Source organism: Dendrobates tinctorius, unplaced genomic scaffold, assembly GCF_039654945.1.
Source record: "Dendrobates tinctorius isolate UK_male_01 unplaced genomic scaffold, ASM3965494v1 ptg000208l, whole genome shotgun sequence".
Taxonomy (NCBI): domain Eukaryota; kingdom Metazoa; phylum Chordata; class Amphibia; order Anura; family Dendrobatidae; genus Dendrobates; species Dendrobates tinctorius.
Window position 1 is genome coordinate 11,850,398 of NW_027361875.1, and position 24,162 is coordinate 11,874,559.

Below are 24,162 nucleotides of genomic sequence, written 5' to 3' on the forward strand. Positions count from 1 at the left end.
TGCTGCACAGAGGCGATGCTCAGATCTCCTCTATGTAGAAGATTTACTGCATTGCTATGAGCGCCGACCACAGGGGTGGCGCTCATAGCAATCGGTGTTATGCCGACGCACCGATGACCCCTGATCACGTGACGGGGGTCAGCGGTGCACGCATTTCCGGCCCGGTGGCCGGATGGACCATTTAAATGCTGCTGATAGCGGCATTTAATCAGTTAAAAGGCGCGGGCAGATCATGATTCCGCTCACGCCTATTGCGGACATGTCAACTGTTCAAAACAGCTGACATGTCCCGGCTTTGATGCAGGCTCACTGCCAGAGCCCTCATCAAAGCGGTTCCCATGAGGACAGTAAACCGAACTGATGCGGAGGAGAGGTACTGCCTTTTTATTCAGTAGGTTTCCTGTGGGTGGATACCCTCTCTCAGGTGGTGGTGGTGCCATCATGGGAGAAGGGAAAACATGAAGTTTCGACTATGCTCTTGTTTTGGGGATTACAACCAGTGTACCACATAGGATACATAAAGCGATATCTTAAAGAAAAAAAAAAACGACATTAGAAAGGTGGAAAACAACATTTATTGCTTTTAAAACACAGGCATCTGCATATGAAGATCTCACTGTGCTAGTAACCTGCTACAGCCCTCGGTTAGGTTGGTCACATGAGAAGGGTAGACACAGATATTTTTTTTTATATGGAAAAGTTTGTCATAACAAACAGTTTAACGTCAAATACAAAAAGATTCATAAATACAAACCATTCAAAAACAGATTTTCAACGCTAAATAAATAGCTAAGATTTTCAAAATACTCTTAAGTGTGTATGGGCCATCCCGCAAAAATATACCCCAGTCTATTCAACTTAAGTAGTGTTCAGGTAGAAAATCTATAGTCACTCTTTTCCTCTCTTGGATATAAACAGTATGTTATAACAAGAAAATACAAAAACCTACATCAACCAAATATAAAAAGTCATGGCAATTAGACAGTACACTGTAACTCCGATATACATATATACTTTTATAAACATACATGTATGTGGCTTGGACCCTATTGAGCAGTTGGTGCATTTGCCCTGAGTGCTGAAAGGTGAGGAAGAATCAGTGCTGGCTCGTGGTCTAGATGGCCAAAATGTACGACTTGACGAGTGAGTTCAGCAGGACAACAGAAGTATTAACAAAACCTTAACGTCTCTGAAACTTTTCTCACAAAACTCAGATACGTGACTTTTTTACAGGAGGTGCCGTTGCACTTGGAGCGCTGCTGTTCAACTCCAAGCCCAATTTCTGAGCTTCATTCATGAAGAAAGATTGTAGCCGGACTCCTGCTTTAGCCTCATTGCTGTCAACGTTGTTATACTCAAAGCAATTGGAAAACATCAATTCAATGTCGGCTACAAACTCAGCTACAAGAGAGAGAAAAGAAATGTTTGAAACCTTAATATTAAGTAGCAGGTAAAAAAATGTAATAGAGGGTTTTACAGTTGTAAGCAGGAAGAGAAGATTTTGCAAAGCAATAGCAGAAATGCATGATTCCTGTGATCAGTGGGGATCTGACCATCAGGACCTCCAACTATTAGAATAAAAGGCGACTGAAGTCTTGGGTAATCCCTTTGGTAAAATAAAGAGGCCAACCCCTTTAATATATGCAAAATGTGTTGTGAATAGGATTTTGAGCAAGTTATAGTTAGAAGATTTCCTCCTTTGCTAAGTGCATGCCTTTTACGGACTAAGGCTGGTTTTACACTTGCCGTGTTTTTTCGGGCCAATTTTGTAGCCCCAATAGATTTCGGACTAAGGCTGGTTTTACACTTGCCGTGTTTTTTCGGGCCAATTTTGTGGCCCAAATAGATTTCTATGGGGCCGCAAAATCGGCCCGCAAAAGTCCCATGGTGCGCCTTGTGCCGTGATAAAAGATCGAGCTTGCTTGATCATTTATATGGCGTACGGACACGGCCCCCATTGTAAATCAATGGGGCCGCAAAAACAAAAAATGGAAGTTTGTTTTTGCGCTGCACCGTGACCTCCGGTTTTGCGAACTGCGATTCGCAAACTTTTTTGCGGTCAGTTATTGCGGCAGTCCACAAAAAATGCGGTCCGCAAAAACGGACCCCAATAACAGACCGCAAAAAATGCCGTAAGTGTAAAAGTAGCCTTAACAGCACTGCCGCTGTCAACATGGCTGTTAAAGGAGTTGTCTTGGCTTATGATATGGATGATCCAACAGCCTCCACTAGTGCAAAACACTGCACATTCACTTTCCCATGTGCAGAGATAGAGGGGTACATGGCCAGACCTATCAGTGGCCAGGTGGCAAATGGGAACAATAAGAGGCAAGGATAAACAGGGTAATGACACTGGTAATATCTGGGATTAATCAGAAGGACTGCAAACTGGTGCATAATTCTCATAACTTACATGCAGACTTGTATTCACATTTGTTCACTTTTTCCCGGATTATATTTAAGGCAATGGGTTTCTTGATAATATCAAAGTAGTCTGGAACCTATGAAGATCATACATAACAGCTAAATAAACTGACTGCATGAAGACAACAAGCAGCAAATATATAATATTCATGCAACTTGAACATTACAATACCTGGATCTTAGACACCAGTTTCATGAAAGGCCAGCTGTCATCATGCCTCACCAACTCCACCACCAGTTGCTCACAAGCAGACAGCTCGTGTACACCCTGGTTTCTCCCAGAACTCCTCCTGTTTCCATGATCCCCTAAGGATGTTTCTGTAGGAATAAACAGGTAAAATAACACTGTAATTAATTCTAGGAAAGGGGGTCCTATAATCAGATTTGTCATTTTATCTAGTGAAAGGTCAGAAACAATGAAGTAATTGAAAATAAGTGCAAACAATCTTTTCTGATTTATGTAGAGTCAAATTAAAAAAATCCACAAATGGCAAACATGATAACCTCTTCACTAATTCCAAGGAGTTGAGTAAAAGCTCATAAAGATAGTGATACAGTTGTGAGACTCAATATAATACCATTTCCATGACATTTTACTTTACTTGCACATTACTGGAGCTTGCCCACCATTCCATATCAGTTTTTCTTTAAAAAACAAAACAAAACACTAATTGTAATTTTCAAGCTGTTGTGGTAGAGTAAAGGGTGTTTTACTGGATGGGAGATACATTTCTCCCAGCAGATTCAATGTTTGGCAGGGTTTTCCCTAAAGACAGGACCTGCGATGAGGTCATGGTCACGTGATCATCCCATGTGATGTCTACCTCACTTGTGGGAGGGGTTATGGGCTATGTAATGGAGGTTGGTGTTTGGCACATGGTGAGTTGTGTGTCTGGAAGTTACAGGAACTTGGCTGGACTTAGCCTGAACTTGTATACAGGATCCCCGTGCTGCAGGACTATAGCAGCAAGACTCAACAACCCTGGGAATGGCACCTGGCGGATGCCGCGGACCTGGCAGTCACTTAGTTAAGCCCGTCCCGTGCAAGAGGCGAGTCTGGGACCAGTGGTTCTCCAAGCTGGAGTATATTTATGTTTTTCCTTACTTTCTGATAACCGGCTGTTTGCAACGTTTGCAGGATTTGAGAATGCTTAGCTTGCAGAACAGAAGACTGAGAGGAGACTTAATAGCTGTCAACAAATATCTCAAGGGCTGTCACATTGTAGAAGGATCATCTTTATTCTCATTTGCACAAGGAAAGACTAGAAGCAATGGGATGAAACTGAATGGGAGGAGACGCAGATTAGATATTAGAAAAAACTTTTTGACAAAGTGATCAATGAGTGGAACAGGCTGCCACGAGAGGTGGTGAGTTCTCCTTCAACAGAAGTCTTCAGTCAGAGGCTGGACAGACATCTGTCTGGAATGATTTTAGTGAATCCTGCTTTGAGCAGGGGGTTGGACCAGATGGCCCCGGAGGTCCCTTCCAACTCTACGATTCTATGATTCAACGTGACATTAAGCCACTGAAATTGGACTTTAAGCCTGTGTGTTGCCTCGTTACTGCAGCCCTGCCATTACCTACCAGAGCGAATCCCTACACTGTGTAGACTATTTCCCAAGGTAATACAGCGCTTTCCCTGTGTAGAGAGTGGTGAATGATCATAGCACCAGAAGCAGCTGCAGGGAGGATATAACTTAATTCTCCCTGCAGCCCATCACCATGATAGACTGCAGAATAGGTTTTACATGTTTTTTGCTGAAAATCAGAACGCTGTCTGCAGGTATTTTTTTTCTAATGACAGGTTCCCCTTAAGTATTTATTTATATCAATTACAGGTGATAATTTATATTAATACAAAACGTAACCAAATTTGTCATATGATCGAAATAGTGAAAAAGTAGCTACTCTGGTAACACGCCAGATGGATTCCCATCTATGAGGCACTAACAGCTGGGTTTCTATGCTCTCTGCAGGGACTTCGACTGTTAAGATAGCAGTAAGGGAGTTGAGTGTGATTGCAGGTGCAATTGTATATAGCACAGCTGCAAATTCTGTGTATTGTGCAGATTCAGCTCATGAGCCCGCTCAGTGTATTCACACATGACAGGTGCTGTTCATATAGAGTGAATATCAGATAAGGGTTAAATACATTTGTACACCTAAGATTTGGCACCCCATCACTACCTGAGTTTTTCTCAAAATTGATAGGTCCAGATTGTGAGAGAGCTTGGGGAAACTGTTCAGGCCTTTTGCCCATCAAGTAACATCATGACAGCTATTACGATCACCCACTACATACCTGGCAAAGTCCAGAGTAGAAGGTAAATGTTAGGAAACTTACCAGCTGCTAGAAGTCTCTTCCCTCTTCCTTTGGCTTCGAAATGGGTAGGCGTTGAATTCTGTGATTGCGCTTTTCTAGCTTTCGGTGTCGCCTCAACAATATCGAGGGTAAATGGACGGAAGGTAAACGGGTTTCCTACCGGAGTGCTGTCAGATTTCTTTTTACCTCTGCCTCGACCTCTGCCTTCTGCATGCACTGAAACCAGCTCTAAAAGAGAGGCATCATGTGCTTCATTTCCATGTGGACTGTGAGTGGATAAATGGGAACCTGTTTTTCTTTCTAATGGTGGGGCAGAATTGGCCTTTTTCCCTCTACCTCTTCCTTTCGGAGACTGCAAACTGTTTTTGGGTGTGACTGGCTGACTTTTTGGAGTCTTCCCAGACTCTTTCTTGGTTCCCTTTTTGGGTCCTGGTTTTCTACCAGGTTTTCCTTTAATCTTTAAGGGCAATTTTAGTTTGGCTTTCCCCTTCTTTGGGGGGCTGCAAGAAAAAAAAAAAAAAATAAATGTACAGTAAAATTAAAACTCGCACAGAAAAAAAATAAAAGGTAGAATTAAATCCATGCAACTTTCCTGGTGCTTACATTTTAAACATGTCAAAAATAGTTTACCAATAGCAGATGTGAAACACAAAGGAGACATTATGGGACTTGCAATGTAATTTTTACGCTGAGAATGTCACTACTGCTGCCAAAGAATTTTCCGAGCTCTGACAGAGATGCAACATTTATCAAGAAGTCTGTCCCTCTTCAATTTTTCACATCTTACTCCAGTGCACAACTGCCTTAAATATATGCACACTAAAGTTTTTTTTCTTTTTTTAATACTTTTTCTACTATTGCAGAACACTTTGGGAATTTTTGGGGGTCACTCCCAAGAACGAGATCCATTTTCTCACCATTCTCTGCAATTCTACCGCTAAGACGCATGACACAATGGCCGCATTTATTAACATGGTCTGTCACACAAGAATACATTATTATTAGTATTTGTTTCTATCTGACCTCTCTTCTTCTGACATGGCAATCTCCTCATAGTCTTCACCCTCCAACTGCTTCTGCACATCATCCTCTAGCAGATCTTCCTCCTCTTCATCGCTATCCAGTGAAGGTCTCTTACGGTTCGGTCTGCGGGTCCTTTGTCTAGGTTTACACTCTGGGCAGAACCAGTCTCCTTCAGGAATGAACTGAACGGGAACCAAAAATCATTGTCATTTTTAAAGGATAAAACACAAATATAATTATATATATATTTATTAGACACACACACGTACATCTCTAGCAAAAATTAAGAGACCACTTTCAAATATTCAGTTTGTCTGATTTTTCGCTTTAAAGGTATATTTTTGAGTAAAATGTAAATTGTTCTTTTAGTCTACAAACTTCTGACATGTCTCCGAATTTCCAAGCAAAAAAAAAAAAAAACAAAAAAAAAAAAAACAAAAATCAATATTCTGTGGATTAACAGTGATTTTTAAAAACAGCTTTCATGCGTCTTGGCATGCTTGCCACCAGTCTTTCACACTGCTTCTGGCGCAAAAATTTAAGCAGTTCTTTGATGGCTTGTGACTATCCATCATCCTCTTGATTACATTCCAGAGGTTTTCAATGGGGCTCAGGTCTGGAGTAAGGCTGGGTAAGGGTTTTGATGTGGTGGTCTCTTAATTTTTGCCAGAGCTGTATGTATATCATATACATATATACACACACACAATTATAAATTCAATTTTTAGTTATAAAATGAAAAAGATATACCGTATATACTAGAGTATAAGCCGACCCCCCTAATTTTGCCACAAAAAAATTGGGAAAACTTATTGACTCGAGTAGAAGTCTAGGGTGGAAAATGCAGCAGCTACTGGTAAGTTACAAAAATAAAAATGGATACCAATAAAAGTAAAATTAATTGAGACATCAGTAGGATAAATGTTTTTGAATAGCCATATTGAATCAGGAGCCCCATATAATGCTCCATACAGTTCATGATGGGCCCCATAAGATGCGCCATACAAAATATGCCCAATATAATGCTGCACAAAGGTTAATAATGGCCCCATAAGATGCTCCCTAGAATAATATGCCCCATATGCTGCTCCATAGATTATGCCCCCATATGTTGTCGGATATGCTGCTCCACATATGCCCCCATAAGATGCTCCATACATTATGCCCCCATATGCTGCCGCTGCTGTTGCAAAAAAAAAAAAAAAAAAATGACACTCACCTCTCCGTCGCTGGGGGCCAGGTGCCGATGTCGCTGCTGCCTCAGGACCTACCACCTGAGACATTCACCTGTCCTGCGTCCATCGCTGCTCGCCGGCCACCGCTGTCTGCCACGTCATCTGTCAGTGACATTCAGGCAGCAGAGGGCACTACGCACACTATCCACGTCACCACGCCCTCTGCTGTCTGAATGTCACTGACAACTGACAAGAGGACACATCAGACAGCAGCAAGCACCGATGGGGCCTATACTTACCCCGTCCTGGCTCAGTCTCTGCAGTCCCGTTCTCCCAGTCTCCCGTCCTGCCTTCCGCAGTCACGTGGTACCGCTTATCAAACTCATGAATATGCGCATATTCATGCGTTTAATGAGCGGTACGTGACCGCTGAAGGAAGGGAGACCGTGGAGAAGCGGGGGGGCTGCAGAGACTGAGCCAGGACGGGGTAAGTCTGATCTGTGACACCCCTGCTGAGCCCCAGGTATGACTCAAATATAAGCAGAGAGGAGGACTTTCAGCCCAAAAAAAATGGGCTGAAAATCTCGGCTTATATTAGGGTATATACGGCAAGTGTACTGTAATAGGGTTAATTACCCTATTTTGCTGCTTAGACCCATATACCATATCTTGTGTACTGACCTGTCATCTTTGAGTGAGGGGGCACAGAGCGCGCACTCAGCCTCATAGCAGCCACAGTGAGCATGGTAATTATAACGAAGGTTTGCATCAGTTCATGTAAAGAACATGCCTACATCTGTGAACATTTGGTTTTATTTTTTTGTGAAGCAAACAACAAATCGAGCAAAATAACTGAAAACTTCAGTGTGCATAACTATTCACACCTCCCTAAAGTCATTACTTTGTAGAACCTTCTTTTGCTGCAATTACAGCTTGCAAGTCGCTTTGGATAAGTCTCTAGTAGCTTTCCACATCTTGTCACTAGGATTTTTGCCCATTCCTCTATGCAAATCTCCTCCAGTTACTTTCTATGGTGAACAGCAATCTTCAAGTCTGATCACAGATTCTCAATTGGATTAAATTAAGGACTGAGCTTTGACTAAACCACTCCAAAACATTTACATGTTCACCCTTAAACCACTTGTGTTGCTTGGTCTTCTTGGTGTTTGGTTAGTGGTGCCTCTTGCTTAACCCCTTTTTCGTTTTTGCGTTTGATTTTTGCTCCTCTTCTTCCCAGAGCCATAACTTTATTTTTCGGTCATTATGGCCATGTGAGGGCTTTTTTTTTGCAGGACAAGTTGTACTTTTGAATGACACCATTGGTTTTACCATATCGTGTACTCAAAAATGGGAAAAAAAAATAATTGATTTTTTGGGGATTTTTTTTTACCATGTTCACCAAATGCTAAAACTGACCTTCCATTATGATTCTCCAGGTCATTAGGAGTTCATAGACACCAAACATGTCTAGGTTCTTTTTTATTTAAGTTGAGAAAAAAAAAATCCAAAGTTTGTTTAAAGGAAAAAAAGAAAACAGTCATTTTCCGAGACCTGTAGCATCTCCATTTTTCGTGATCTCGGGTCCGGGTGAGGGCTTACTTTTGCGTTCTGAAATGATGTTTTTAATGATACCATTTTAGTGTAGATACTTTTGACTTTTCTCTTCAGGTCTTGTCCTGATAAAGAGGCCCTGCGTGACCTCGAAACACGTTGAATTTTAAACCTGTCATTTCACCAAAATCAATGTCCTGCTGAACTAATCATTTCCATAATGTAGAATATAGGTAGATTTAAACAGGTTGCGTTTGGCGCTGGTCGGCGCACCGTCAAAAGGATGCAGGCGCTGCCAAACGCATACTGCGCATGGCCTGCGTCCTCAGTGATAAAGATAGGGGACGCATGCAGCGTCATGCGCCCGGAGGCGGAGCTACCGCCGGGGGGTGCGGCAGGGGCGGGGCTTAGCGGCGGCCGTGCGCAGGCCGGCGCTGCGGCCTGTAACGCAAATGTGAAACCGGCCCAAGTTAATCAGTTTTAGCTTAGTATCAATAGGAGGTGGACACAGGTCTATCATTACACCCATATTTATCTCAGCGTGCGTCGTTCCTTTTCAGGTACCCGGAGGGATACAGTGTGAGCATGAAGAGACTGAGTAAGGCGTGTACGGCCACGCCGTATCCTCATATGTGTGGCCGGCAGGACCACAGCCCCTAACACAGAAGCGGTTCTCCTCACTCAACCAGGTTCACCAAGAAAGAAGAAAGGATAGAGGTTTCAGAAGATTTAAGAAGGACAAGGGGGAAAAAAAAAAAAAAAGGGGGGGTGAGTGAAGAAAGCCCTTTTTCTTTTATTGGGCTTTTTGGAGGGCTGTGGCGTTTTTAGCGACAGGGGCCCTTATTCCTTAGTTTCTAGGCAGGATAAGGCGCTGGGCTACCTTTTTGGTGACCTCCGCACCGCTTCCCCCTGCTCCAGTGGTCAGGAAAATTAATCTAGGCCCTGGCTTTTCAGCCTAGTGCTCCGTGTTGACTCCGCCCCCTTTTTCTCTGCATCCTGGTGGGCTTTTCTCCCACCAGTAATGTCTTTTCCGGCCGCCGGTGGTTATCTATGCCCACTTCCTCGGCCACTGTGTGGGTGCAGATCGCCACCATCTTGCTCTTACCGGATTTGGCGGCTGGCTGCACCTCTTCCTCTGGGTTCCTGAGAGCGGCTTTATCTGTATAGAGGGCACTCCTCCATCCCGCTGTGCACGCTTTTCACCAGCACCCCAGACTGTCACCTTCCTTTTGGATGTTCGGAGACTGCTTAGTCCCTGCAAGGACTCGCATCACCCTGCTCTGTCAGCAGCCTGCATAGACTGAGTAGCTGCGTTGCAGCCTGACACTCTTCTCTGCCTCTTCCTGTCCCCTAACCTTCTGGCACCTATTAGTGGGTCTGTCTCATCATGCCTAATACTAAAGGAGAGCACTCTCACCCTCCTACCTCTTCTTCTGCTCTGGTCAGACATTGTGTGCCCTTCGTGTAAGTGCAAGCTTCCTTCGGGTCAGTCCTCTCCCCTCTGTCAAAACTGCAGCAACCCCACCGCCCAGGAGCCCCTTTCTGTCCCAGGTGACAGCGAAGTCCCTATTCCAGACTGGGCTCCCTCTCTATCATAGTTTGTGGCGGACCTCATCAAGGTGTTGCAGACCCTGATGTCCGTATTTGATGGGTTACCCCTTCCTACGCCCGCAGCTGCTAGTGGGTCACAGGAATCACTGTCCGTGCCTTCTAACACAGGCTGCAAGAGATCCAGACAGGAGCGCCTTTCTAGGTCCTCTTCCAGGTCCATCTCACCCCCCGGGCCTTCCCGGCGGTCTACCTCTCCAGAGTCAGGTGAGACGTTCTCGGACGCGCCATTAGAGGATGAATCGGATCTGGATTTCGGACCAAACCTCTTAACATGAGAGACATGGTCCAGAGCCTCATTGTGGCGGTCAATCAGACCTTTAACATCAAGGACACCTCTACGGAACCCACAGATCAGGAAGTTTCGTTTAGACGGTCTAAACCATCTTCCAAGGTCTTCACCCCTCATTGAGAATTTGAGGAGATACTAGGGAAAGGGAGACCCTGACCAGACTCTTTCAGAGAGGAAAGCACTTCGGCGTCCTATATCCCTTTTCTCCTGAGATCACTGCTAATTGGACAGCTTCTCCTACTGTGGACCCGCCAGTGTCCAGACTGTCTACCAGCATGGTGCTCCCACTTGCTAATTGAGCATCTCTCAAGAACTCCAATGATAGGATCATAGAATCCTTTGCAAAGCCAGCTTTCAAAGCAGCTGCTTCCACATTATGCGCGGCTTTTGCTTCCACCTGGGTCTCGATGGCCATTGCCAAATGGGCCAAACAACTCCCGTCAGGGCATTCGTGCTGGAGGACGTACGGATGACCTGGCGGATGTCGCCAACCAGATTTCGCATGTAGGGAAGTACTTGGTCTCTGCCTCCCTGGATGCCGCTTCTTGCGCAGCTCAAGCATCTAGCAATATTGTTGCTATTCGGCAGACTGTCTGGCTTAAGGCCTGGCAAGTGGACTAATTGTCAAAGAAGACACTTACCAGTTTGCCTTTTCAGGAATCTTGTCTATTTGTCTCCCTGCTGGACCAAATTATTAAGGACGCCACCAGGGGCAAAAGTTCCCTTCTCCCCAAATCAAAACCTCATCGGCCAGCTCTGAAGCGGCAGTTTAGGTCCTTTTGTCCCTTTCGCAGCGACAGAGGTTTTTCCCACCAGCAGAGGCCGCAGGCTTGCCAGGATAGGAAGGCTTCTTTCAAAGCCACTCCTTCCTGGCATTCCAGTTACGCCCAAGGTAGATCCACCAGGGCTAGACCTGGAAGATCTTCCTCAACATGACTCATGTCAAGAACCCAGCATACCTCCCAAGCTGGGCGGTCGACTTCTCTTTTTCAGAGACGTTTGGCTAGCTTCGGTGGAGGACACATGGGTCAGGGAGATTGTATCCTCGAGATACAAAATAGATTTTGCTTCGCGGCCCCGTGATCGATTCTACGAATCCTGTCCCCTCAAGGGATCCTTTCTTGGTCTCGGGTTTCTTTGCAGCCATCGCCTTCCTTCTCAGTTCGGGGGTAATTGTTCCCGTTCCGGAGCGAGAATGCTTTACAGGTTTCTATTCAAAACCTGTTTGTGGTGCCGAAAAAAGACGGCGCGGTGCGGCCCTTCCTGGATCTTGAGATTGATGAACAGGAGAGTCCGCCTAAGACATTTCAGGATGGAGTCCCTTCATTCAGTAATTGCTTCTATGGAGGCGCAGGAATTCCTGTGCTCCATAGACATTCATGATGCCCATCTTCATGTCCCCATTTTCCCAGGGGATCAGAGACTCCTGAGTTTTGCAGTACATCAGCATCACTTCCAGTTTGTCGCCCTGCCGTTCGGTCTCGCAACCGCTCCAAAGGTTTTCACCAAAATCATGGCAGCATTGATGACCATTTTGAGGATCAGAGGTCTTGTCCTCATCAATGCTCCATTCTTTCCTCAGGCCCAAGACAGCCTTGCCATCGTTCTCAACACCCTGTCCTGTTTCGGGTGGCTTGTTGTTCTGTCCAGCCATTTAATTGCTGTCTAGAAAGTTTAGTCATTTTGTTATGTCTCCATTGTATTTTATGTGTATCAATCCTTCCTATAGTTCATATTGTAAGGTAACAGAACCATCTGCTGGCGGTTTAATGTACAGATTCTAGTTTAATTTGCAATGTATTATGGGAAGTTCCTAAGGCATTGTGGGATTGTTCTTGTTGTATTGTGGTCTTATTAAGACACTGTGAAGGGAACAGCAGCCATTGTTCCTCCATGCGTCTGAGGAGAAACCACACCATTCATTTTCTTCATACTCCTTAAACAGCCTGCTCTAAGCATAGTTGGTAAGCACTATTTTACAGTCCTGTGTATATTCTTACGTTTGCTGTACTAAATAGGTAATCATCAGTTTGTATTACCTCATGTTACCTGTATATTATCTCGTATTACTGTGTATTGCAGACTCTGTATTTTATGCACTGTACAGTTATGTATTCTGAAATGCTCCTGTTATTGCATCCTATAGTTTCACCTTTCCTGTCACATCTGCAATCAATAAAAGGTTACAACTTACAGCCTCTTTCTTTAAGACAGGGGGTGTAGCTACATGTCTCACTACACACCATGCTTGAGCTGAGAACTATTCTTCTGTCCCTCCTCCACTGGGAAAGGCTTCTCAGGGGTCTGCCAATCCGAGTTCAGATGAACAATGCCACAGCGGTGGCATATGTCAATCACCAGGGAGGGACCCGGAGTTCTTCGGCGATGGCCAAGATTCTTCTCTGGGCAGAGGCGATGGTTCCGGCGATATCCGCAGTTCACATTCCCGGCGTGGACAACTGGGCTGCCGATTTTCTCAGTCCAGAGTGTCTCGCGGTAGAAGAATGGTCCCTGCATCGGGAGATCTTCCATCAGATCTGCATTCGATTGGGGACTCCGGATGTGTGCCTCATGGTGTCCCGACTGAAGAAGGTCCCACTGTTCATCTCCGGTTCCCGCAACCCACTCACGGTGGGCGCCGGCGCTCTGGCCATTCCCTGGTCCCAGTTTGCGCTCCCCTGTTGCCTCCTCCCCAGGCTGTTGAAGATCAAAGGTGGAGGGGGTGCTGATCATTCTGATCACACTGGATTGGTCCAGAAGGTCTTGGTTCACGGACATCGTCAGTCTTCTCGGACATCCCCTGGAGGCTCCAAGACAGACCGAATCTTCTGTCCCAGGGTCTGATCTGCCACCAGAATTCTCTGTCGCTCAATTTAATGGCGTGGTTGTTGAAACCGGGGTGCTAAGAGCGTCAGGTTTTTCAGATCGGGTAATTCTCACTATGATCCAGGCTAGGAAGCTGTTATCTTCCAGGGTCTATTAACGCACTTGGAAAGCCCATTTCAGCTGGTGTGAGTCAACGCATTCCGCCTATGTCCTTTTCTCTTCCTTCCGTTTTGGCATTTCTCCAGGCGGGATTGGATGCTTGTCTTGCCCTAAGTTCTCTAAAAGGTCCGGTGTCAGCAGTTTCCATCCTTTTCCAGAAGAATCTATCCTCCCTCAGGTCAGAACTCTTCTTCAGGGGGGTTGCGCATGCAGCTCCCTCGTACAGGACACCGGTGGACCCCTGAAACCTCAATCTGGCACAGGAGGCCCTGAGGAGTCCTCCCTTTGAACCGCTCCGAGAGGTTTCCCTGTCCTGTCTTGGAAAGTGGCGTTTCTGGTGGCCATCACCTTCACTAGGCGCGTTTCAGAGTTGGCGGCCCTTTCCTGTCACCCTCCTTTTTTGGTTCTGCACTAGGATAAGTTGGTTTAGTAGCTTCATCCTTCCTTTCTTCCCAAGGTGGTGTCTGCCTTCCACTGAAATGAGGATATCGTCCTCCCTTCCTTTTGTCCGGCTCATCCTCTGGAGCATTCATTGAACAAGCTACACCTGGTGAGGGCAGTGAGGTTCTATCTGGCTAGGACCACCCCTTTTAGGAAGACTGATACTTTTTTGTCATTCCTGATGGTGCTCAAAAAGGTCTTCCGGCCTCCAAGGCTATGATTGCTCGCTGGATCAGATCAGCGATTTTGGAGGCTTAGGCCTGTTTCACACTTGCTTTTTTTTGCAGCGCGTTTTTCCCGCAAAAAAACGCATTGAAAAACGCATACAAAAGCATACAACTGCTGCGTTTTTTTCAAGCATTTTTATGAGCATGCATGAAAAAAACGCAGCGTTTATGTGTTTGTATGCGTTTTTAGTGCGTTTTTACCGCGTTTGCGTTTTTTTCCAACATTAGGTGGCCCCTCACACTAACCCAAACCATGACTTTACTAACCCTAACCCTGACCCTAACCCTAACCCTTAACCAAACCATACTTAACCCTAACCCTGACCCTAACCCTTAACCAAACCATACTTAACCCTAACCCAAACCCTAACTAACCTTAACCCTGACCCTAACCCTGACCCTTAACCAAACCATACTTAACCCTAACCCTGACCCTAACCCTTAACCAAACCATACTTAACCCTAACCCAAACCCTAACTAACCTTAACCCTAACCCTGACCCTAACCCTGACCCTTAACCAAACCATACTTAACCCTAACCCTGACCCTAACCCTTAACCAAACCATACTTAACCCTAACCCAAACCCTAACTAACCTTAACCCTAACCCTGACCCTAACCCTTAACCAAACCATACTTAACCCTAACCCTGACCCTAACCCTTAACCAAACCATACTTAACCCTAACCCAAACCCTAACTAACCCTAACCCTGACCCTAACCCTTAACCAAACCATACTTAACCCTAACCCTGACCCTAACCCTTAACCAAACCATACTTAACCCTAACCCTGACCCTAACCCTTAACCAAACCATACTTATCCCTAACCCTGACCCTAACCCTAAACCCCCTTAACTAACCCTAACTCTAACCCAAACCCCTAAATTCCATGGTTAACAAAAAAAAAACGCATGTGCAAAAAAACGCATACATAAGCATGCCAATGCGCACATATGCGCACCCATAGACTTATATTGGGTGTCTTGCTGTAAAAAAACGCATTGCGCGCACATGCGTTTTTTTGAGGCAAATCGGACGCACAAAAAATGCAACAAGTTGCATTTTGTGCGCCCGAGCGCATACCGCAAAAAAAACGCATGTGCGGTAAAACGCGTACAAACGCATGTGTATGCGCACATAAGCGCATCCCATGCAAAGTATAGGGAAAAAAAACGCATGCGCTATTTAGCGCTAAATTACCGCGAAAAAAAACGCAAATGTGAAACCAGCCTTACCGGGACAAAAACAGAGTACTTCCACCTGAGATCAGTGCTCTCTACCCAGGCAGTGAGCGCCTCCTGGGCGTTGCACCATAGGGTTTCCGCCCTACAGCTTTGCAAAGCAGCAACTTGGTCTTCCATTCACATGTTCGCCAACTTTTATAAGGTCCATACCTATGCTTCAGCGGACGCCAGCCTAGGCAGAAAGATCTTGCAGGGGGCAGTGGCGAGTTCTCCAACCTCAACAAAGCTTCATCTATTCCCTCCTCCAGGGACTGCTTTGGGACGTCCCATGGTTCCTGTGTCCCCCAATGAAGCGATAGAGAAAACAGGATTTTTGGTTGCTTACCGTAAAATCTGTTTCTCGGAGCCTTCATTGGGGGACACCGCTCCTTCCCATGTTTAACAGCTCTTGTTCTTTCTTCTGTGTTCTATTGTTACAGTTTTGAGTTGTCTGTTCCTTTCCTTTTTGTTACTTCTTTTACTGCTTTCTCACTAACTGAGTAGCCTAGTGCCAGTTGGTGGTGTGTACACTGCAGAGGAGGAGCTAACTTTTTGTGCATAGTGTCAGCCTCCTAGTGGCAGCATTATACACCCATGGTTCCTGTGTCCCCCAATGAAGGCTCTGAGAAACAGATTTTACGGTAAGCAACCAAAAATCCTGTTTTATGTGGGCATTTTGAATGTTCATTTGAGGTGGATTCTATAAATTTGTAAGATCGCTCCTTGCAGTATCAGAAAGGTGGAAATAACTACAAATTTGAGAATATAATTTAAATTTAAAATGCATCAGCTAAGCTTAACAGATGTCCCACAACTACCTGGAAAATAAATTCTCTAGGATTGCCCCTAGAGCTGCTCAGTAAATATCAGCCAACAGGTAAAAGTTTTCATCTGTAAATAAAGGGATCAATAAAAGACATGTTTGGGGAACCTGGGGAAGTGGACAGGGTCCCTTTAATTAAAATTAATATGATTGTTCAAATTACCTTCAGCTTGGGCCTCACACAGTAGATGTGGTGCCCTCTCTCACACCCATCACACAGGATCATGCTCTCATTATCTCCTTTCTTGCGGCAAACTTTGCACCTGGCGTTACAAATAGACCGAGACCACAAAATACTGCGTTCCAGTGTTGACAAGTGGAGGAAGATTTGAGACAAGCTGCCAGAGGCTAGTAAAGATTCTCGCCAGCGGTCCAGCAAGGTTCTCTGAACACGACCACTGTCGCTACCATCTACAATGAGACAAGACAAATCACAATTGTTGCCGTGTTTTATTAAGTGTCTAGTGAGAAGATATTAATGTTACTTACCATCTCTTTCACCAGTTTGGTCTTCATCTTTCTTATTTTTTTCGGCTTTCTTTTTATCAGATTTAGAGTTCTTCTTACTGTCTTCTGCATCACCTGTCCAATGGATGACCACATATTACTTCAGGCAAAATCTACCTCCTATTGTCTTTAATTAGCGCTGCTGTAATATGGCAGTTTTGCTGCACAGATAACACTTATTCCTCCAGTGACTGGTGTATGTGTATAAAACCTAACAATAAATTAATGCATGAAGGCTTCCATAAAAGTGGTTGTCAAGGACTCAACAATTGGTGACCTCTACAGGAATGTGAATGGGAGATAGGTATGTGCAAAATAACAGCAGACAGGGCTGTGGAGTCGGTAAGCCAAACCTGCAACTCCCGACTCCTCAATTTCCCTTACACCGACTCCGACATATATTGCTTATATTTAAGTGAGAAATTTAATGTAGTACAATGTGAACATCAGACATTTAATCATTTTTATGATACGATATTTAGATAGAACATAATATATATTTATTGGAATACAACTTTAGAACACAAAAAACTAATATCGATTACACATAGTGATTACCTCTCTCTCTCTATCTCACACTATATAATAAACTATGTACCGTATTTTTCGGACCATAAGATGCACTTTTTCCCCCCAAAATTTTGGAGGAAAGTGGGGGGTGCGTCTTATGGTCGCAATGTTCCTACCTCCGAGGCTGGTGCGGGTGCCGCGGGGCTCTGTAGTGCGGTGGTGGCAGCGGGCTGTGCTCCAGTGCAACGAGATCTGAACCTGCGCATGTGCCGTCCCCGGACCGGCGGCCATCTTTCCGGCGTCCATGCTCCCGGAGGCCACCGCAACATGGCGGCGGCCAGCAAGGGATGTGCGGGGGCCTCCGGGCTTGGAGGAAATGCCGGCGGAGCCGCCACCCCTGCACCGGATCACAGAGAGCCGCCACCTTCACCCCACAGAGCCCACCTTCCCCAGCACAGCCCAGCTGCCCCAGCCCCAGCACAGCTGCCACAGCCCAGCCCACTTGCCCCAGCACAGCTGCCCCAGCACAGCCCACCTGCCCCAGCACAGAGCCGCCACCGCACGAGCCTGGACCACTGAATGGCCCCTGTGACCACTCCTCCACCTGTGCCGGATCCCTTCCCAGGTAAGCTGAATTTGGACTGTAAGACGGACCCCCATTTGACACATTTTTTCCCCCTATTTTCCTTCTGAAAATTGGGGTGCGTCTTATGGTCCGGTGCGTCTTATAGTCCGAAAAATACGGTAAGTGGCAAAAAACAGTTTTCAACAAAAGCATACTAAACATTTGTGCAGTCTATGAATTTGTTCTAAGAAATAGAATTGCCTCCATCAGATCCTCCTTCATAGATGACCTCAAATCTGACCTAATCATTTTAAGGCTAGAGAACAACCTCTCTACCACTAACTTGGGTTGGAGGCCTCAAATCTGACCTAATCATTTTAAGGCTAGAGAACAACCTCTCTACCACTAACTTGGGTTGGAGGCAAAGCCGTAACCACATGGACAACATCGCTAACAATTTTCGGGTATAAAGGAATTGCCTCATGCACAGTCCGTTTTGATGAACGGTTGAATTTTTCTTTTTCTTTGAGAGCAAGTGAAACATTTTGCTGAAATATGGTCAATCTGCTGTTTTCAACACAATTCTAATCTCATATACCTGAGTATAAAGGTGGATTTATAGTGAGGGCCTGGAAATCACTCTCTACGGGCTGATGTAAGCACCACTAAAATGACCGTCTTCTGGGTAAGATAATTTATAGACAACGCCTGTATGGGTTCAAATGGTTCCTTTGTAAGGGCCTCTAACACTAGGTTTAGATCCAACAGGAGAACTGTAGATATTGGGATTGGCATGGATCTATGGCAGGATTTTATAAATCTTACTACTCATTTATTCGCTGCTAGGTTACAGTTATATAATGCACCAAGTGCTGACACTTGAACTTTCAGGGTATTAACAGCTAGACCAAGCTGTAACCCCTACTGTAGAAACTCTAAGATGGGACCGATCGGGAGGTTTTTGGCCTGCTTCCCTAAGAACCCTAGGAATTTATTCCATGTTCTGCCATAGATCCTTGTAGTTATTGGCTTCCTACTTTTTAGTAATGTCGAAACCAGTCCTGGAGCGAACCCCTCTACTACTTAGAAGCGACCTCTCAAATACCATGCTGCAAGATGGAACCCCTTCACCTGTGCATGGAATACTGGACCTTGACTGAGGAGGTCTGGGATCTCCAGTAGGATCCATGGCTCTGACAGCGACATCATCCACAGTAGGGAAAACCACAGTCTTTTTGGCCAGAACGGGGCAATCAAGATCACTCTTGCTTGTTCCCTTCTGACTTTCCTCACCACTGTTGGAATCAATGCTACTTGAGGGAATGCGCAAGCAATTTCAAAGTTCCAAGAAAATCTGCAGGGAGTCTACCGCAAACGGCCTTTCCTTTGGATTTAGAGAACAACATTTTTTCACTCTCCTGTTGCTTTTGATGGCAAATAAATCTCCGGCATTCCCCATAGGTGGACTATCTGCTGAAAAAAACGTGATGTTTAGGACCCATTCCCACTGCCTTAGCTTCTTGCGGCTCAAAAAATCTGCCTTGATGTTCTCTGCCCCCTTTATGTGTAGTGCCGTCAGGGACTAGAGATGTTGTTCTGCTGTCTGAAAAGTGTGGTTGGTAGCTTCCATGAGGGAGTATGATCTTGTCTCCCCCTGATGTTTGATGTACGCTACCGTGGCTCTGTTGTCTGACATTATTCGGACATCACATCCTCGGAGAGGAATAAAGTTTTCCAGGGACTTGCTCACCGCCCAAAGCTCTCTTAGGTTTGATGATGCATCCTGCTCCTGACACGCCCAGGACCCCTGAATTGCCTGACCTCTCAGGCGTGCCCCCCGCGCTGAGGAACTTGCATCTATCAGGATCACGTCGCTTACTGGCCTCTCCCAAGATACCCCTGAAGTCAGATTTTTCCTTTCTGACCACCACCTGAGGGAGTCCCTGACCCCTAAGGAAAGATCTAGTTTCCCGTCTAAACGCCCTCTTAGCGATCTCTGTGCTGATAGTATCTCCCACTGCAGAAGCTTGGTATGGAATTGGGCCCATCTGACAGCTCAGATACAGGACGTCAGTCCCCAATAGGGATATTGCGTTTCTCAGGGTCATATGTGGTCGATCTATGGCTGCCGATGACATGTTTACCACTTTCTCTATTTTGTCCTCCTGTAGCAGGCAGGCCTGTAGTTCAGAGTCCAGGATAAAACCCAAGAAGGTCTGTCTCTTCAGAGGTTGTAACCTTGATTTTTGGGTATTTATCATCCATCCCAGTTCTTGTAGGGTCTCTGATACCTGTTTCAGCTGTACTCCGAGCCCCCTACAATCAGAAAGTCGTCCAGATAGGGAACTATAATTGTGTTCTGGATTCAGAAGAAGGCTGTCATCTCAGCTACGACCTTGGTAAACACTCTCGGGGCTATTGATAGGCCAAAGGGAAGGGCTCTGAACTGCAAATGCTTGAGATTGCCATGAATGTATAGGGCCACCCTCAAGTATTTTTAATAGCTTGGATTGATGGGGATGTGGTAGTAGGCATCCTTTAAATAGACTACAGCCATAAAGCACTTGTGATGTAAAAATTTTATGGCCGTAGCCACTGACTCCATCTTGAATGTATGGTTTTCCACCCAGCGATTCAGACCCTTGAGATTTATAATTGCTCTGAGCGAACAGTGTTTTTTTTCTATTACGAAGAGGGGTGAATAAAACCCCTTCCCCTTCTGTTCACCCAGAACTTCTGACAGAACTCGTTTGTCTACCAGGTCTAGAATTTCTGTTTTTACGGCCCCTTTCCTGACAGGGGTTACTACAAATGTTTTTTGGCCAACAAGAAAAACTGTATTTTCAAGCCTTTCTTCACCAAGTTCAGGATCCAGATGTTGTAGGAGATATTTTCCCAGGCCTGCGCAAAGAGTTAAAGCCTCCCCCCCCACCGGAATTCTGATGTCATTGCGGGGATTTTTTGGAAGTAGAAGAGGACCTGCCGAACATGAATCCAGACTTTTTTTCCCTCTTATCTTCCCATTTTCTCCTGGAGGACGACCCCTGTTGAATTTCTTCCTCCTAAAAGACGGCCTTCTCTGATCCGCTGGAAATCTGGGAAAGCCTTTTGCTTATCACTCGCTTTCTCCAGAATTTCATCCAGATTCTTTCCAAATAGAAACTGGCCATCACACAGTAGAGAACATAACTTGACTTTGATTGTAGATCTCCTGGGCAGCCTTTAAGTCATAAAGCACATCTTGCTGCATTCGATAAACTGGCCGTTCTAGCTGCCAATTCCATAGAGTCAGCCGATGCGTCTGCCAAAAATGTCGCAGCCCCATGCAGCAGATACATGTCTGATAGGATTCTTTCCCTTGCAACTTTAGAAGTGAGTTGGTCTTCATTCTTCAAGCTGCTGGAGCCAGATCATCAAGGAACCTGCCGCACAAGTTTCGGCTATTGCAGGCTTTAGCCCTCCCGCTGCGGCTTCCCATGTGTGTCTCAGGTAGGAATCCGCTTTTTATCCAGCTGGTACCTGAGCACCCGAGTCGTCTACGGGCAGTGATGACTTTTTGGATGACCTGGACACTGCTGCGTCTATTTTTGGAACTTGGATCCATCTCTCTCTATCCTTCTATTCAAACGGATACCTCCTTTTAGAAAAGGAGGGTAAGGCTCCTGACCTTTCCGGTCTCCTCCATTCTCTACTAATGATCCGCCAATCCTTCGTTAGGGGATTTTTTTTTTTTCTTTTTATTTTACACAGGGCACAGATCCTGTTATTCTTCTTTCCAACAGATTTCCTAGGCTTTACCTAAAGATTTAAACAATAGGGGCCCATTAATCAGCTAACATTCACGGATATCACTCACCACCCGATGATAACCATGGGTACCGGACTTGGAGGCTGTGGTGAAACACATAGCACATCATCTCTGCATACCAAGGAATACCAAGACTTCAGGCTGGGACGACTGCTGCTCCTGGCACTTGAACGGCCGTCACTTTTGCGTTTCTACTGTCGTTGAGCCATGGGTTGTGCCGGAGGTGGCGATGGCCGCTGCTCACCTAACTTCATCCTTTCAGCAGCCTGATGCTCTGGTGCTCTGTTTAAATAACCCACTTCCATTTTGGGTGATGATTGCCCCTCCCACTGCGACCGCTGACCTGACACGCTCGCTTTCAATACCGGCCGGCATCGCACAGGGCGCTGCCATCTTGCTTCCAGTGCCTTTGTGACGTCCGCTGGGCACGCCTTACCATAACACCCTTCGGCGCCCGTGATGTCAGCGGCACCCGGAAGGCAGCCCCAGCCGCTCCCTACGCGTTGTCCTGGTGGGAGCCGGCCCGGGGTGGCGCTGGGGGAGGGTGGTGCGGCAGATTCTCCCCGGCTTCCCAATGATGCCGCCTGCACCAGCACAAACATCAAGCCCTCAGGGGACTCGTGGACTTCGCATTCAGCACCCGACAGGCCAGCGCTACAGGTACGCGACCTGCTCTTCCCGCGCCGGGACGGGCCTGGGACCTTTCTTCCATGACTGGCACCGCCACCATCAGTACGGGATTCCCATCCAGGATAGGAACCCAACTGAAGGGGGGGGGGGGGGGTACCGCCGTTTGTATTTCAGTAAGTTCCTGTCCTGGCAGATCCCTCTCAGGTGTGCTGTCATGGGTGAAGGGAAAACAGTCTTTTAAGCAGACCCTCTCCAGGCCTGCAAGCGCGGCCATCAATCCTAATCAGCACGCTCCACATGCAAAAGGTTTTCATCTGCATGATGGGCCGTCCCAACCTGGGAAACCTCTCAGGGTGGGAGACAGTCGTCTCTTCTGGAAAGCGAGGATCTCTAGTGGATGATGCCTGGGTCAGGGAGATATAGTCTACAACGGCTACAAAATAGAATTTTCTTCCCTCCCTCGCTATCAAGTCTTCTAATCTTATCCCCCAAAAGGAGCCATTTCAGGAAAAAGCCGGATTACTTACCGGTAATGCTCTTTTAATGAGTCCACGACAGCACCCACTGGAGGTATCGGATCCGCCCCATTTGGAACAGGAAACCCTACAGGAAAGATAAAAGGGGCGGTCCGCCTTTCCTCCTCAGTTTTGCATTTCAGAGTACCAGGAGGACCGCCAAGGATTAGGCAATGTCTTGTACTTATATCTTTACTTATCCAACTTTAGCAGATATACTTTTAACATTGATATTTTGTAGCAGGGAGGGAAGTGAGCGGGTGCTGTCGTGGACTCATTAAAAGAGCATTACCGGTAAGTAATCCGGCTTTTTACCCTTCGCCACGACAGCACCCACTGGAGAGATTCCAGAGACCATCACCTGGGTGGGACCACCGTGCCAAGGACAGTCCTGCCAAAGCTTAGGTCAGAGGTAGACGAAAGATCAAGTCTATAGTGTCTATAGAAGGTAGAAGGGGATGACCAAATTGCCGCCTTACATATGGTTTCAATTGGAACGTCTCCCCTTTCCGCCCAGGAAGCCGCCATTGCTCTGGTGGAATGTGCTCTGATGTTTCCCGGAGGTTCTTCAATTTTGCAGAGTAGGCTAAACAAATGGCATCCCTGATCCATCGGGAAATGGTGCTCTTTGTGACTCCATACCCTTTTTTACGGCCCTGAAAAGAAATGAAGAGAGCCCTACACTGCCTCCAGCTCTCGGACCTTTCAATATACTTTAGGACTGTTCTTCTGACGTCCAAAGTGTGGAATTTCTGTTCTTCCGGAGTGGAGGGATCTTCAAAGAAGGTTGGGAGGAGTATCTCCTGAGACCTATGGTGCCTTGTTGATACCTTAGGCAGGTATGAGGGGTCTGGCTTTAATATTAATCTATCCCGATATACCTGCAAAAAGGGTGGATCTATGGACAGGGCCTGGATATCACCCACTCTCCTAGCTGATGTCAGTGCTACCAAGAGGCCCGTCTTAAATGATAAATATTTAAGGGATATCGTATCTATCGGTTCAAAAGGTTCTTCTGTAAGGGCGTCTAACACCAAGTTTAAGTCCCATGTAGGGATTGTGGGTATGTGAACCGGAGTTATTCTTTCACATGCCGTAATGAATCGTGATATCCACTTATTCCCTGCTATATTATGGCCATACAGCGCCCCCAACGCAGACACCTATACTTTCAGTGTGTTTACTGACAAGCCCAATTCCTTCCCCTTTTGTAGGAACTCTAAGATAGGGACTATTGGGACTTCTGCTGTATGAGATGCTGTATGAAACTCTAGGAATTTCTTCCATATTCTTTTATAAATTTGGGTTGTGGACTGCTTCCTGCTCTGCAGGAGCGTAGTAATTAAGGATTGCGAAAACCCTCTTGATCTTAATAGGTGCCTTTCAAGTTCCACGCCGTCAAGTGTAAGTTGTCCACTTGAGGGTGGAAAAAAGGGCCTTGGGAGAGTAGGTTGGGGTTTGAGGGGAGAACCCAAGGATCTGTCACTGACATAATTCGTAGCCACGAGAACCACGGTCTCTTGGGCCA

General features: G+C 46.0%; 1 protein-coding gene across 1 annotated transcript in view; it reads right to left on the minus strand.

Annotated features, from left to right (window-relative positions):
* Positions 1 to 556: 556 nt before the first annotated feature.
* The window catches only part of LOC141058068 (bromodomain adjacent to zinc finger domain protein 1A-like), a gene marked incomplete at its 5' end in the record, with an annotated part of 39,679 nt that continues 16,073 nt past the window's right edge, over positions 557 to 24,162 (minus strand). The window contains 8 exons of the mRNA XM_073554229.1: positions 557 to 1,401; positions 2,414 to 2,501; positions 2,597 to 2,742; positions 4,770 to 4,976; positions 5,085 to 5,248; positions 5,772 to 5,953; positions 16,263 to 16,510; positions 16,589 to 16,681. Of these exons, the coding sequence (XP_073410330.1) occupies positions 1,211 to 1,401; positions 2,414 to 2,501; positions 2,597 to 2,742; positions 4,770 to 4,976; positions 5,085 to 5,248; positions 5,772 to 5,953; positions 16,263 to 16,510; positions 16,589 to 16,681 (1,319 nt within the window). The remainder of the gene's footprint in view (positions 1,402 to 2,413; positions 2,502 to 2,596; positions 2,743 to 4,769; positions 4,977 to 5,084; positions 5,249 to 5,771; positions 5,954 to 16,262; positions 16,511 to 16,588; positions 16,682 to 24,162) is intronic.